We start from the raw sequence: 17,655 nt of genomic DNA, 5'->3' as shown, positions 1-17,655 counted from the left end.
TGTTTCTGCACTTACAAGTCCCTCTCTCTGTTTACACACCTCTCTCTCTCTCTCTCTCTCTCTCTCTCTCTATCTCTCTCTCTTTCTTTCTTTCTTTCTTTCTCTCTCTCTTTCTCTCTCTCTCTATCACCTCTTTCTCTCTATTCTCTCTCTTTCTCTCTCTCTCCCTTTCGCTCTCTCTCTTTCTTTCTCTCTCTCTTTATTATCTCTCTCTATATCCTCTCTCTCTTGCTCTCGCTATCCTCTCTTTCTCTTTATCCTCTTTCTTTCTCTGTCCCCTCTGTTTCTCTCTATCCTCTCTCTCTATCCACTCTCTATTCTCTCTCTATCCTCATTCCTCTATATATCATCTCTCTATCCCCTCTATCCTCTCTCTATTCTCTCTCTCTATTATCTCTCCAACCTCTATTCTCTCTATCTACCCTCTCTCTCTCTATCACCTATCTCTCTCCTCTCTCTATTCTCTCTTCATCTTACTCTTCCCCACCACTCAACTTCTTTCTTTCTTTCTTTCTTTCTTTCTTTCTTTCTTTCTTTCTTTCTTTCTTTCTTTCTTTCTTTCTTTCTTTCTTTCTTTCTTTCTTTCTTTCTTTCTTTCTTTCTTTCTTTCTTTCTTTCTTTCTTTCTTTCTTTCTTTCTTTCTTTCTTTTAACGTGTATTTTCAATGATTCTATGTAGCTAAAGTCTCAAGTTCGTATAGTGGATCGCTACTGTACTCTGCTGGTGGTACTCACACGTTTTTGTAACAAGTTCATTCAAAGGATGGGAGGCGGAGTCAGCGCTACGGGTGAAAACAGTCTGACTGTTGCTTTATTGGAAAAACAACAGCATAAATTATCTGGTTCACAGCTTCAATTATTTCTATCTCTAAGCAGCTTGTCAGGAGAGTTTCCTCGTTATAGCATCTCTTTTCTCGTTCAGTGTTGGAGCTTTCCAGGTTCGAGTCTCAAGCTGTTTCGTCTCCGTCTCCTCTGTCTCAGTTTCGTCTGAGCGCTCCTTTCTCCGTTTCTGCATCTCTGGTTATAAAGAGGAGAAAAGACCCTTCCCCCCTTTTTCGAGCCCTTGAGACGTGATGTCACGATCTCGAGGGCTCCGGCGTTTTCCCCATTGGCTAACGCCCTGTTCTGCTGTCTGTCCCTCCATGTAAGGAGGTGGTAGACTAGGTTTTTCTGGCCGTTCTCTTGATGATACGGATTAAATCGAATTGTTTGATTAAACACTTTTACCAGCACAGCTCAACACACACAACTTTCAAGAAGATGAAGCAATTCATACATAGATATTCAGTACTGCTACATCTATACATTTATGACATGCCCGATTTGCAAATACAGTACTGTTACATCTATACATTTATGACATACCAGCTTTGCAAATACAGTACTGCTGTTGATACAGAATGAGTCAAGAGAAGGGAATACTCATTTAATATACCAACTAATTAAGTAGTTTGTTGAGTTTACTTTGTTTAGATAATATGGTTTAATCTAACTTAGCTTTTTTACCAGTTGTTTTTAACACCCTTTTATGAATCCTTATATAAGTTCACAATGGTACATTTTAGCTTTCTCAGTGACCAATTTGTCTCATTCATGGTATCAAAATGTTTGCTTCTACTTGCTGCTTCTCCTATACTATCTTTTAATTGATGACTATGTTTGGTTTTGGATTTAGCTTTTGCCCAGTTTGGTAATGCATAATCTATCTTGCCAGCTGCCTTTTTATTTCCTGAAGGGCCCAGTTGGTCTGGCTAAATCAACAGCACTCTGACCTCAACTGTATTTTAAGTTTTATGATGTGAAGCTAGTTCCTGTTTCTTTAAAAATCCTATCTCTTCCTGACAGAAGGTTGACAAGGGTGGGTTTTCTCACAGTGGTTGGTTGCTCTCTTACCCTAAAAATAAACAAGACCTCCTGTCTGATTACCTCAATATAGTCGGGAGGGGTCAGTTTATGACCTTAATTCAATCTACTTTGTTGGGTGAGGGGAGATTGTCAACTAAATCATCAAAAGGTCTATTCCCTACAGGCTGACCCCTGCCCTTACTTGTAAACCTATTTTTGACGAGCGAGGGTATTTCTGCTTAACAGCTGTGACTTATTTTCTTTGAGATCCTGATCTTAAATTCATTACTTAGCACTGGATCATACATTTTGATTCAATTAATTTACGACAATCCCTTCTCTGAGGGGTCTACCCTCATTATGTAACCAGTAAATTTCAAAATCAAAATGATATAATATTTCTATAAGATATAAACAATTTTTTAAAAAAATCCAAAAAAATTCAAAATTCATCATTTCACCTACCTTTTCTTCTTGCACAGGTATACACATTATCAGTTATTAATACGACATCCAGTCTAGGTCCGTTTCTTTATACGAAAAGAACATCGTACCATTATCAGCTTTTTTGTTTATGACTATACATTATCCATGTAATTAACCAAATATGTCTATTTTGTGTAATTGACTCTGCAAGAAAAGATTATTACATCACACCAATATAAGACTAACAGTTCTAATAAAAACGAGGGAGACTTAAACCATAAACCATAAAAAATGTAATGTCTCCTTCGCAAAAGACCTTCTGAGGTCTATTTACTCTTAGCTGCAATTCTGCCAGTTATCCTCATCGAAACCTCTGAGGTCTATTGATAACCCTTTTTGGCCGTGGCCTTTCCGTTGCATTTGCGCTAATCGCTATCTCCTCCGGCGTCCTCTGATCCGCTGTTGGTACTCCGCCTAAGTCCACAGAGGAAAAATCATCATTTTTCAATTCCAATTCATGATCTCCTCTGTCTGGCTCCTGCAAGAATCCTTCATTTCCCATAGAGGGACAATCATGTTGTCCCCTGTCTGGTTCCCCATAATCGTCTTCATTTTCCCCTTCGTCGTGCATTTCCTCCTGTTCTAGATCAATGAACAGGGGTTCGGATTACAATTCTTGCTCATCTTGCAGGGCTTTTACGCAATGCGAAAGATGAAACCACATTGGTGATCCTTTAACCTGTAGAGCTCTTTCCGTAGCTCTTACGACCTCATACGGTCCTTCCCGCCGCGTGCCGTACCACTTGCGTCTGAACACTTTTACATAAACGTAATCTCCTGGTATTATCTGGGGAGTATTCCGCCTATTCTCCTCCTCCTCTGTCTCTCATTTACTAGAGACATAATCATAGATTGCCCCATGGAGCTTTGACATGTACTTCACGTACTCACGCATCTCGTGGTCCAGACTGTCCAAACTCGGACCTTTGCCCGCTGCGCGCAAACCTGGCACAACCATACATCGGCCAAACAACATCTCGTGCGGTGTTAAACGCAGGCCCCGAATCTCGCTTGATCGACACGCCATCAGGGCCAACGGTAGCGCGCTCAGCCAATTTAGACCTGTGTGTTGACAGATCTTAACCAATTTGTTCTTAAGTACCCCGTTCATGCGTTCCACAGCCCCCTGGCTCTGAGGGTGGTAAACGGACCAGAAACGCTGTTTTATCCCCATCTGTTGGAGTACTACACGTACAGTTTTGTCCACAAATTCTTTTCCATTATCTGAACAGATTTTGTGGACAAAACTGTACGTCTTTCGCATTGCGTAAAAGCCCTGCAAGATGGGCAAGAATTGGAATCCGAACCCCTGTTCATTGATCAAGAACAGGAGGAAATGCACGACGAAGGGGGAAATGAAGACGATTATGGGGAACCAGACAGGGGACAACATGATTGTCCCTCTATGGGAAATGAAGGATTCTTGCAGGAGCCAGACAGAGGAGATCATGAATTGGAATTGAAAAATTATGATTTTTCCTCTGTGGACTTTGGCGGAGTACCAACAGCGGAACAGAGGACGCCGGAGGAGATAGCGATTAGCGCAAATGCAACGGAAAGGCCACGGCCAAAAAGGGTTATCAATAGACCTCAGAGGTTTCGATGAAGATAACTGGCAGAATTGCAGCTCCTTCGCAAAAGACATCACGATCTCGAGGGCTCCGGCGTTTTCCCCATTGGCTAATGCCCTGTTCTGCTGTCTGTCCCTCCATGTAAGGAGGTGGTAGACTAGGTTTTCAAGAAGATGAAGCAATTCATACATAGATATTCAGTACTGCTACATCTATACATTTATGACATGCCCGATTTGCAAATACAGTACTGTCACATCTATACATTTATGACATACCAGCTTTGCAAATACAGTACTGCTGTTGATACAGAATGAGTCAAGAGAAGGGAATACTCATTTAATATACCAACTAATTAAGTAGTTTGTTGAGTTTACTTTGTTTAGATAATATGGTTTAATCTAACTTAGCTTTTTTACCAGTTGTTTTTAACACCCTTTTATGAATCCTTATATAAGTTCACAATGGTACATTTTAGCTTTCTCAGTGACCAATTTGTCTCATTCATGGTATCAAAATGTTTGCTTCTACTTGCTGCTTCTCCTATACTATCTTTTAATTGATGACTATGTTTGGTTTTGGATTTAGCTTTTGCCCAGTTTGGTAATGCATAATCTATCTTGCCAGCTGCCTTTTTATTTCCTGAAGGGCCCAGTTGGTCTGGCTAAATCAACAGCACTCTGACCTCAACTGTATTTTAAGTTTTATGATGTGAAGCTAGTTCCTGTTTCTTTAAAGATCCTATCTCTTCCTGACAGAAGGTTGACAAGGGGGGGGGTTTCTCACAGTGGTTGGTTGCTCTCTTACCCTAAAAATAAACAAGACCTCCTGCCTGATTACCTCAATATAGTCGGGAGGGGTCAGTTTATGACCTTAATTCAATCTACTTTGTTGGGTGAGGGGAGATTGTCAACTAAATCATCAAAAGGTCTATTCCCTACAGGCTGACCCCTGCCCTTACTTGTAAACCTATTTTTGACGAGCGAGGGTATTTCTGCTTAACAGCTGTGACTTATTTTCTTTGAGATCCTGATCTTAAATTCATTACTTAGCACTGGATCATACATTTTGATTCAATTAATTTACGACACTTTCTTTCTTTCTTTCTTTCTTTCTTTCTTTCTTTCTTTCTTTCTTTCTTTCTTTCTTTCTTTCTTTCTTTCTTTCTTTCTTTTTTTCTTTCTTTCTTATGCAGCATTTAATAAAGCATGTCCTCTTGTGTGTCCTGCAGTAGCAGAAGCCAGGCAGCCCCTGTGTCCTGCAGGTAAATCCATCTCCTGTCTACCAGCATGATGTTTATTCTTCAGGTTCCATCATTTAATTGCGTTGTCCAGGAGCATCTCTTAACATCCAGATAGTGTATGAATAGGGACATGTGTCTCAGCGATAACAAACAACTTGTTACCATTCTACCCTGAAACCAAGTGGTTCCACAAGCAGCACACTTCCTCGCTGATTTTAATACAAACATTTGATAAAATAATTAAAAGCTGTTCAAAAGGGGGGGGGGGGGGGGGGTAAGCTTAAGAGGTTAATTTATTTTTATCCAGGAGGTGTGGGTGCTGTGACTCAGCCTCTCAGACAGACAGACAGGCAGACAGACAGACAGACAGACAGACTCCCAGCTCTGTGACTCTCAGACAGACAGACAGACAGACATATAGACAGGCTCCCAGCTCTGTGACAGACAGACAGACAGACAGGCTCCCAGCTCTGTGACTCTCAGACAGACAGACAGACAGACAGACAGACAGACAGACAGACAGACAGACCCCCAGCTCTGTGACAGACAGACAGACAGACAGACAGACAGACAGACAGACAGACAGACAGACAGACAGACAGACAGACAGACAGACAGACCCCCAGCTCTGTGACTCTCAGACAGACAGACTCCCAGCTCTGTGACTCTCAGACAGACAGACAGACTCCCAGCTCTGTGACTCTCAGACAGACAGACAGACAGACAGACTCCCAGCTCTGTGACTCTCAGACAGACAGACAGACAGACAGACAGACAGACTCCCAGCTCTGTCACCAGGGTTAGAGCTGCTGCTCCACAGGCATCAGGCCTGGTAACAGCAACATGGACTGTACTGTCCAGCGGTCTGGAACGGCTCACTGATACTACTGTGCCGGGTAGAGCTGTCCCTGAAGCCTGTTTTTGGGCTTCAAACTTCATCAGGGTTTTTCGAATGGACGTTTGAACCTTCGTTTTTAATTACAAAAAAATATATATGTAGCATCCTGAATATTCTGCTAAGTATTCAGAAGTGCTGACTAACTGTTACTTCCCCTGTGTGTGTATAAAGTGTGATAAACAGTGTTCCTTTTGAGATCTCGCCCGGACTACTAATGATGCGAGGTGCTACTCTTTCTCCGGCTTCGATATGGATCACTAACATGACATTGAAGCATCTTTCTCCCTTTCTGGAGTGGTCCTATAGTGGGATCAGTTGCGGTTGCCAGCAGGGGGCAGTGGTGGCAGTGGTGGCAGGTGGAGCGGAGGAGAGAGAAGCAACAAGCAAGAGATGATTACCTGGAGGGCGGAGCACCAGGAAGTCCTCTTTGACAGTGAACTCGGACATGAGCGGTCGCAACGGGCGTGTGCTCTGGAAGAGCCCCGTTGGAAGAGTGACGTTGGAGAGCGACGGGTGATAGAGAGTACTTGCTAGATAACGTGTTATCCTAGAAGTACAAGCGATAGTGAAGTGTGTGAGTAAGGGATACGGAAAGAAGGACCAACGTCCATAGATAACGTGTTATAGTAGCAGTGTGTGCGGTGTATTAGCATGCTGCTAACGGCTATAGTGACTCAAGTATACTACCGGGCGAGCGGCGCTGAAGACCGGTGGTGCATACAGCCACGTTGCGTTAGTAGTACAGACGATAGCAGGAGGGTTCACTAAGACCCACAGTTTAGCTGTGTTTAAGGTAGTCAAACAGTTTAGAGCGCGCCAGCTCAGACAGCAGCCCGCAGTGGACGTCTCATCGACGCCGCAGAGGACACCTCTCCCCACCAGCAGAGGTCGCCACAACACACCACGCTCCTCCAGTTTCACCACTGCCCATGCTGTCTACCCCAGCCCGCTGGCTGTGCTCGCGGGATCGCCCGACGCCATCTTGTCACCCGGACGAGAGGTGATGAGAGTGGGTCCGCCATCTTGGCTAAGTACAACGGTACATCGTGTGCCCACAACAATATCCATTCGAGCGAACGTTAACGACCAGTGTCTAGGGGTACCCCAAACCTTATAAGCCGGCTTTAGAGTAGGTTTTATTTGGTAACGTGGGCCCACATTTAAATGATTTCTTTTGTATTTGTGCATTACTGTGATGTTCTTGAATTCCCATTGAACTACTTACCTTGTGCCTGGGTCTCCCCTAATCCAAGCAGGGTTTATTATTAATGTATTGAGCACGAGGTGCCTATGTTGGGAATAGTGTTCCCCTACAATACAAGTGAGAGCACCCGGTGCCGTTTATGAATACATGCCATATGAACCACATAAAGTACAACTTGTAACTGATAATTGACCAGGCTTATATAAAGTAGAGGTAAATGGGAGCACGGTGTGTGTGTCTATTTCTGATCATATGCTAACCTTGTTGACCGGGTAAATACTTGTGACTGGTATAATTATTTAACCCTTCCACCCCATTCGCAGCATATTCATTGAGGGTCTATACAGGTGGTCAAGGAAGGGTACTGCTTAAAGGGAAGCCCAATATAACTATTGAACTGACAGTCACCGGGTCAGGCGAGGAAGACCAGAGTACCACCCCCCAGGTTAGTAAATCCTGGGCCCCATCCGCTCCTGCTGCACGCCCTCCAGAACGACGTTCCGGGCCAAAGACAGGGGTGCAGATAGATCAAACTCTATTGTATCCTGCTACCAGGTGCTGTGTATCACTACTCCCATAAGCAGGGATAATCCACCCTTCTACATATATATATAAAAAAAAAAGGATATACATTTTTTTTTACATTTCTTTAATAGAAAAAAAAATATCCTCAAACTAAATCCTCAATTTGAATAAAGTGATTAATCTGATTAAATGAGTCTCTTTTTATTAAATCAACTTTCTTTAATGAATATAACTCATCAGTTTCCTCAACATAAATAATCCAATAAGGGCACAGTTGGTACGAAAGTGATGGTGACGTCTTGATGGAGTGCCGAGTGCCAAGCGGATGCAGATAGGCTACATGATAAATGTTTTATTTTAATTTGTATGACAAGTCATAATATACTATAATAGTATAATACTATAATATTAGTGTAGCGTAATCTTTATCTGCAACTGTGAAGAAAAAACCCATTGGTTTAAACAGAATGAATAGACACATAAAAAAAATATATATAATATATTTTTTTTTATAAATGTGAGACACGTAGTTAAACCGTGAGACACGTAGTTAAACCGTGAGACTCGTAGTTAAACCATGAGACTCGTAGTTAAACCGTGAGACACGTAGTTAAACCGTGAGACACGTAGTTAAACCGTGAGACACGTAGTTAAACCGTGAGACTCGTAGTTAAACCATGAGACTCGTAGTTAAACCGTGAGACACGTAGTTAAACCGTGAGACTCGTAGTTAAACCGTGAGACACGTAGTTAAACCGTGAGACACGTAGTTAAACCGTGAGACTCGTAGTTAAACCATGAGACTCGTAGTTAAACCGTGAGACTCGTAGTAAAAACCGTGAGACATGTAGCTATACCGTGAGACTCGTAGTTAAACCGTGAGACTCGTAGTTAAACCGTGAGACTCGTAGTAAAAACCGTGAGACATGTAGCTACACCGTGAGACTCGTAGTTAAACCATGAGACTCGTAGTTAAACCATGAGACTCGTAGTTAAACCGTGAGACACGTAGTTAAACCGTGAGACTCGTAGTAAAAACCGTGAGACATGTAGCTACACTGTGAGACCTGTAGCTACACTGTGAGACATGCAGCTACACTGTGAGACATGCAGCTACACCGTGAGACATGCAGCTACACCGTGAGACATGTAGCTACACCGTGAGACATGCAGCTACACCGTGAGACATGCAGCTACACCGTGAGACATGTAGCTACACCGTGAGACATACAGCTACACCGTGAGACATGTAGCTACACTGTGAGACATGCAGCTACACCGTGAGACATGTAGCTACACCGTGAGACATGTAGCTACACCGTGAGACATGTAGCTACACCGTGAGACATGCAGCTACACTGTGAGACATGTAGCTACACCGTGAGACATGCAGCTACACTGTGAGACATGTAGCTACACCGTGAGACATGTAGCTACACCGTGAGACATGCAGCTACACCGTGAGACATGCAGCTACACCGTGAGACATGTAGCTACACCGTGAGACATGCAGCTACACCGTGAGACATACAGCTACACCGTGAGACATGTAGCTACACCGTGAGACATGCAGCTACACCGTGAGACATGCAGCTACACCGTGAGACATGCAGCTACACCGTGAGACATGCAGCTACACTGTGAGACATGTAGCTACACCGTGAGACATGTAGCTACACCGTGAGACATGTAACTACACCGTGAGACATGTAGTTAAACCATGATACTCATAGTTAAACCGTGAGACATGTAGCTACACTGTGAGACATGCAGCTACACCGTGAGACATGTAGCTACACTGTGAGACATGTAGCTACACCGTGAGACATGTAGCTACACTGTGAGACATGTAGCTACACTGTGAGACATGTAGCTACACTGTGAGACATGTAGCTACACTGTGAGACATGTAGCTACACCGTGAGACATGTAGCTACACCGTGAGACATGCAGCTACACCGTGAGACATACAGCTACACTGTGAGACATGCAGCTACACTGTGAGACATGCAGCTACACCGTGAGACATGCAGCTACACTGTGAGACATGTAGCTTCACCGTGAGACATGTAGCTACACCGTGAGACATGCAGCTACACCGTGAGACATGCAGCTACACCGTGATACATGCAGCTACACCGTGAGACATGTAGCTACACCGTGAGACATGTAGCTACACCGTGAGACATGTAGCTACACCGTGAGACATGTAGCTACACCGTGAGACATGTAGCTACACCGTGAGACATGTAGCTACACCGTGAGACATGTAGCTACACCGTGAGCCATGCAGCTACACCGTGAGACATGCAGCTACACCGTGAGACATGCAGCTACACCGTGAGACATGTAGCTACACCGTGAGACATGTAGCTACACCGTGAGACATGTAGCTACACTGTGAGACATGCAGCTACACCGTGAGACATGCAGCTACACCGTGAGACATGTAGCTACACCGTGAGACATGTAGCTACACCGTGAGACATGCAGCTACACCGTGAGACATGCAGCTACACCGTGAGACATACAGCTACACCGTGAGACATGTAGCTACACCGTGAGACATGTAGCTACACCGTGAGACATGTAGCTACACCGTGAGAAATGCAGCTACACTGTGAGACATGCAGCTACATCGTGAGACATGCAGCTCAGCCGTGAGGAGGTGTCACACAGGCTCAGTTTATCTCAGCTCCACATGATAAATGATAGCTGTTCTACTGGCTCAGTGTCATGTGAAGGTTGATGAGCTGCATGCTGGCACAGCGTCTGAAATAACAGCAGCCTGTTCTACTGTTCTCATGTGCAGATGGTGCACCGTGCACGTGTGTGTGTGTGTGTGTGTGTGTGTGTGTGTGTGTGTGTGTGTGTGTGTGTGTGTGTGTGTGTGTGTGTGTGTGAGAGAGAGATAGGGAGAGAGAGTTTAGAGTTTTATCAATCCTTTATAGTGCGATTAAAAAGACTAGCTTATATCTTTTGCCTTCTGTCGTTCTGACACATCAAAACAAATCAAGGAGAGAGAGTCTGTGATTCGCTATCAGCCCAGAGGGAGTTCTTTATAGGGAATGTGAGGGAAGTGTTTGTTTAGATATGATAAGTGTCTATTGTGGGGGGGGGGGGGGGGGGGGGGGTTACGGCAGAGCACTTCCTGTTCTGTGTGTGTGTGTTCCACAGGAAGGAGGTGGCCGGGTCACTGCGGGGCGCTGGGCGCTGATTGGTCAGAGGAGGATGTGGGGGCGTGGCTCTGTGAGGAAGGGATGCAGGAGCTGGTGGACGTCTTTAAAACCAACACACACACACATACACACAGTAATACCATCTCTAGTATACCACCTATAGTATACCATCTCTAGTATACCATCTCTACTATAGCACCTATAGTATACCATCTCTAGTATACCATCTCTAGAATATCACCTATAGTATACCATCTCTAGTATATCACCTATAGTATACCATCTCTAGTATATCACCTATAGTTTACCATCTCTAGTATACCATCTCTAGTATATCACCTATAGTATACCATCTCTAGTATACCATCTCTAGTATATCACCTATAGTATACCATCTCTAGTATACCACCTATAGTATACCATCTCTAGTATACCATCTCTAGTATATCACCTATAGTATACCATCTCTAGTATAACACCTATAGTATACGATATCTAGTATACCACCTATAGTATACCATCTCTAGTATACCATCTCTAGTATATCACCTATAGTATACCATCTCTAGTATATCACCTATAGTATAGCACCTATAGTATACCATCTCTAGTATATCACCTATAGTATACCATCTCTAGTATATCACCTATAGTATACCATCTCTAGTATATCACCTATAGTATAGCACCTATAGTATACCATCTCTAGTATATCACCTATAGTATACCATCTCTAGTATATCACCTATAGTATACCATCTCTACTATATCACCAATAGTATACCATCTCTAGTATATCACCTATAGTATACCATCTCTACTATATCACCTATAGTATACCATCTATAGTATACCATCTCTAGTATATCACCTATAGTATACCATCTCTAGTATATCACCTATAGTATACCATCTCTAGTATATCACCTATAGTATAGCACCTATAGTATACCATCTCTAGTATATCACCTATAGTATACCATCTCTAGTATATCACCTATAGTATACCATCTCTACTATATCACCAATAGTATACCATCTCTAGTATATCACCTATAGTATACCATCTCTACTATATCACCTATAGTATACCATCTATAGTATACCATCTCTACTATATCACCTATAGTATACCATCTATAGTATACCATCTCTACTATATCACCTATAGTATACCATCTCTACTATATCACCTATAGTATATCACCTATAGCAGGGGTAGGCAACCCTAGGCACGCGTGCCTGCATAGGCACGCAGGGGCATTTTCATTGGCACAGGGGGCAGCATAATTTATATTTTTTTTGCTTTGAAATATTATAGTGAAATATTTTGCACTGTTGTCGCATGTATCTTGTTGAAATCCTCCCACATGTTCTTTTTTGTAAGTCGACTGTTTTGCACACCCCTATGACAGCTATGCAGCTGTTCCCATGGTGCTCAGCTGTCAGCAGTCAGCTGGCCTCCCGCGTCCGTGCGCAGTTCCCAGGTAATCACACAGTGCTGCGGTTGCATTCTGTATGTGCCGTCTTTCATGATGGCAACCCCCGCTAAGAAAGTTAAAGCAAAGGAAATTCGGGCATTCCAGCCCTCGTGGACAGACGACTACGGGTTTGTGTGTCAGAAGGACCGTGCTGTGTGTACTTTATGTTTAGAAAATGTCAGGTGTGAAACGCCATTTTGAGACGAAGCATCAAAAAAAAATTAAACGTGCCGTGGCCAGGTATGGAAAGCAAGCCAGCACCCTCAAAGTGTTCACGACTTCTAAAAACCACGCAACTGAAGCAAGCTATCGCATTGCTCATTGCATTGCGAAATGTGGAAAGCCATTCACTGATGGCGAGTATATCAAGGAGGCTTTTCTCTGTAGCTCAGATGTTTTGTTTGAAGGCTTGCCAAACAAAGAGACAATCAAATCAAGGATAAAAGATATCCCCATGTCAGCTTGAAGTGTCGAGCGACGCATCAATGAAATGTCAGAAAATATCAGAGAACAGCAAACAGCTGGATTAAAAGATGCTCCGGTGTGCAGCTTAAAGTGACCAACTACAGCCCCAGATAACGGAGCTCAGTAAAGCAAAACTGTTTGTCTGCATTGCACCCCCACCCCAACTCAGATTTAGGGTTGATACAACCATCATAATAATATTGTTAATAATAACAATAACAATAATGATGTAATAATGTAAAAATTATCATTAAAAATACCTGATTATGAGAAAAAAATATTACGATGAATGGAATATTGTTGATAAGGCACACTAGTTACAACTATTTCAAACTGGCACTTCATGTCAAAAAGGTGGCTGACCCCTGACCTATAGTATACCATCTCTAGTATATCACCTATAGTATACCATCTCTACTATATCACCTATAGTATATCATCTATAGTATACCATCACTAGTATATCACCTATAGTATACCATCTCTAGTATATCACCTATAGTATACCATCTCTAGTATATCACCTATAGTATACCATCTCTACTATATCACCTATAGTATATCACCTATAGTATATCATCTATAGTATACCATCACTAGTATATCACCTATAGTATACCATCTCTAGTATATCACCTATAGTATACCATCTCTAGTATATCACCTATAGTATACCATCTCTACTATATCACCTATAGTATATCACCTATAGTATATCATCTATAGTATACCATCACTAGTATATCACCTATAGTATACCATCTCTAGTATATCACCTATAGTCACCTATTATTATTATTATTATTATTATTATTATTATTATTATTATTATTATTATTATTATTATTATTATTATTATTATTATTATTATTATTATTATTATATCAAATAGAAGGATATGATTTATGTGAATGTTATGATTTATCTGTGTAGCCAAAAGGGGAATGCTTGCCCAGTGTGCCTATTCGGGGTGAAATGGATTGGCTCAGTTGTATTGTGGGTGGTTCACCTGGCTTGCCTGAATGGCACTGTCTCTAGGCGGCCCGGCACTGCGCAGCAGAGGGCATAAATTAGTAATGGTAATCACCTGGGTGGGCGTAGAACGGGGAATGGCACACCGTTTTCTGACCGCTTTGGTCCCATCTTCCATGTGAATTACTTTTCTAAATAAATCGGATATCCACTTGATATCTGACAACGGAACTGAAAGTGTGGATACTATTATTGATTAGAAAGCGCGTACGGAATTACCTCCCCGACTGCCACGGAAGCGGACCCAGGCAGAGGCCGCTACACCTATAGTATACCATCTCTAGTATATCACATATAGTATACCACCTATAGTATACCATCTCTAGTATACCACCTCTAGTATATCACCTATAGTATATCACCTCTAGTATACCATCTCTAGTATATCACCTATAGTATACCACCTATAGTATACCATCTCTAGTATATCACCTATAGTATACCATCTATAGTATACCATCTCTAGTATATCACCTATAGTATACCACCTATAGTATATCACCTATAGTATACCACCTCTAGTATATCACCTATAGTATATCACCCCTAGTATACCACCTATAGTATATCCTCACTAGTATATCACCTATAGTATACCACCTATAGTATATCACCTATAGTATATCATCACTAGTATATCACCTATAGTATACCATCTCTAGTATATCACCTATAGTATACCATCTATAGCAGGGGTGACCAACCTTTTTTGAACCAAGATCTACTTTTTAATTTACCACCTAGCCGAGAGCTACTAGCCAAAATTTGACCTACTCTCGGCTAGTATTAGTATTAATAGTATTAGTAATACCCATTCAATATGCGCATGCCAGAACATATTATATGGCATATAATATTTTCTGTCATGTGCATATTGAATGGATATATAATATAATATATTTTATATATCATTGTAACGGTGTAGTGTAGCAATTACAAGAATGACGAGACTAACTTCTCACGTTGGGCATGCAGGCAGCATGACCCATTTATTTCACACTCTGCATACACAGACAACACACACACTCAATTCAATGGGCATGAGAAAACATGAGTTTACATTGCCAAAGCAAAAGTGGAACAATACAATCAAAACAAAAATGATGTATGTACAATTAAAGGGGAATAGGAATGATGTGTAAACAGAGCTGTGTAGTGCCGAGAGATGGGAGTCGGAGACAGTGGCTCGAGGCAGAGCGAATAGTATTTATTGAGTACACCTACACGATACAGTACGTTACTGAAAAGCTAGAATGCCTGCCTGAATTATGTACCATTACAATCACTACACAAGCCCCCCCAGAATTCACCCATAGTCAAAATCCCCCCGGTGGGGGGGAACAACTTCCCGACCTCGGCGCGTGCGGACAACCGGGGGCGCGAAGGGGGGAGCGGTACAATCTCTTGCGCCCTCCACGGCGCCCGGGGGCACGAACCGGCCACCGTGAGTGCGGAAAGCCAGGGGCAGGGAGGGAGGGGCGGCGCACGCGCCCGCGTCCTCCCCGACACCCGGGGGCACAGACGTCGACGAGGTCACCGGCGACTTAGTCGTAGGCGGGTCCCGGGGTAGCGGCGGACGGCCTCGGCGGGGGGAGAGGGTCAGCTCCAAGGGCTGGGAAATGTCTACGTGGGCGGGTTTAATCTTGTCGTGGATGTATCCCACCTCAAAAGCGAGCCTTCGCCAGTCCTCAGGGACCTGTGGGCTAGGATGTCCGGTGGAGAGGTCACACAAGCGTAGACTGGAATCTGCCGTCCTGAGGGCCTGGATGTCGTGGTCGGAGGCCTGTTCCGAGTCCATGTTGACATAGTCGAGGTCCGGCTGTACAGCTCCGATGACGACTCCGGAGAGGCAGTCTGCGACTACCTTGGGCTCCGCTACCTTTGACTCAAAAAACGTGAGGGGCTTGTGGTCGGTGAAAGCCATAAGAAGGCCGCCGTATGTCGCCTCCTCGCGGACACATGCCCTCAGGACGGCAGATTCCAGTCTACGCTTGGAGGATGTCGCGATTGGTGACTCAGGTCCGACGCTGCTGTGTGCCCTCTCCACCGGACATCCTAGCCCACAGGTCCCTGACGTCTGTGCCCCCGGGTGTCGGGGAGGACGCGGGCGCACAGACCCGAAAAAGGTTGACATTGCCACCCAAGACAGCACAGTTCAGACCCTGACTCAACCGTCCCACAGTTCTGACCCTGACTCAACCGTCCCACAGTTCTGACCCTGACTCAACCGTCCCACAGTTCAGTCGATCTTGTCTTGTGGTTTCCCCTCCGGTCTCTCGTGCTGATGATCCGGCGGCGGCGGCTCCGTCGGGGTGGGTTCCGCGGTGCCCGTCCCGACCTCCGGCGTCTCCCCCGGCACCTTGGTCCTGGCCCGGCGTGTCTCCATGTACTCCGCCAGGTACTCCGAGTTCTGGTAGATAAGCATGCCGGACAGGGTGAGCACCACGCCGAGACAGCTGAGCGTGGACAGCTCGCTGCCGAACAGCAGCTGAGAGAGCAGCAGGTTGCCGACCACGGTGAGGTTCCCCAGGATGTGCAGCGTGACGGCGGAGGTCAGGGTGATGACGCAACAGCTGGCTAGGTTGTACATGACGGAGCACAGGCAGCTCAGCAGGATCAAGAGCCAGAGCTGGCAGTCGTAGTGGAGCGGGGACTCCAGCAGCGCCCAGTTCTCCAGGGCCAGGGTGGCCACGGCCAGGATGACGAAGCTGGGGATGGACATCAGGTAGAGGAGGAAGACGGAGTTGATTTTCTCCTCCTGGAGCAGGATGCTCTGTTGGATAGTTTTGACACCTCTCAGCATGGTGGCAGCGAACACAAAGAAACAACCCGTCTGGTCAAACTGGACCTCGCCCATGATGCTGAAGGAGGCCCCCAGGCAGATGGGCATCATGGCTATGTACTTCAGGATGTGGTGCTGCTTGCCCAGGATCAGCGTGGAGATGGCCAGGGTGAACAGAGGCGTGGTGGCGTATATCATTTGGGCAAACGACAGCTGGACATAGTTCAGACCCACGTTGCCAAAAGCGCTGCTGGCACAGAAGGTCAAGCTCAGTAGGAACACCTTACATTTGGCAGAGTTGGTCAGGACCGGTTCCCTGGCTCCTTTGTCGTGAATCACCCTCAGTTTCATCAGCCCATAGTCCACCACGATAGCCGTCAGCATGTGCAGGGCCGACAGCAACAGAGGATACCTGAAGTTGTATACGGCGAAGATCCATTTGTTGAGACTGGAGATAGTGGTGCCCGTCACCAGCCACACGATGATGGCGGACAGCAGATGGAACATCTCTGCTGGTGGTCTTCTCCTGGGGCCTTGCACGGGCCCTTTGCAGGTCGCCTCGCATTTAGTGAAGCCATCGGAGCTAATCATGTTCTCATCTTCATCCCCGGTCCTTGGTCTCCATATATCTGGCGTGACAGCAGCATCCTCCTCCATCATCAGAGCTCAGCGAGGCGAACGGCTCTTCCAACAGCAAACAGTCTAGAAATGCAGGCTTCAATCTATGTTGTTTAGTCTATCTGTTCAGTACTGCTCAGCACTGTTTCACGATGCACACTATCACGAACGTTCTAGAATGTACTGCCATGACATCATCACAAACGTTCCAGAATGTTCGGGCGGACCTAATGTTCTAGAATGTTCCTAACAATAGTTCCGTGGGTGAATTCTGTACCGTTACAATCACTACAGCTGTCACATTGCAACTGACAACACACTATTGTC

The 17,655-nt window shown here is 44.5% G+C and overlaps 1 protein-coding gene across 1 annotated transcript; it reads right to left on the bottom strand.

Moving 5' to 3' along the window:
- Nucleotides 1-16,167: 16,167 nt before the first annotated feature.
- On the bottom strand, nt 16,168-17,301 carry LOC311226040 (solute carrier family 35 member E4-like; the record flags this gene model as incomplete). The annotated part of the gene is made up of 1 exon (XM_084311420.1): nt 16,168-17,301. The coding sequence occupies one exon, from the start codon at nt 17,299-17,301 to the stop codon at nt 16,168-16,170; it is 1,134 nt and encodes a 377-aa protein (XP_084167546.1).
- Nucleotides 17,302-17,655: the final 354 nt, after the last annotated feature.

This window comes from Notolepis coatsorum (genome assembly GCF_963971535.1).
Source record: "Notolepis coatsorum genome assembly, chromosome: 3".
Lineage (NCBI taxonomy): Eukaryota > Metazoa > Chordata > Actinopteri > Aulopiformes > Paralepididae > Notolepis > Notolepis coatsorum.
This window is presented reverse-complemented; position numbering and strand designations above follow the sequence as displayed.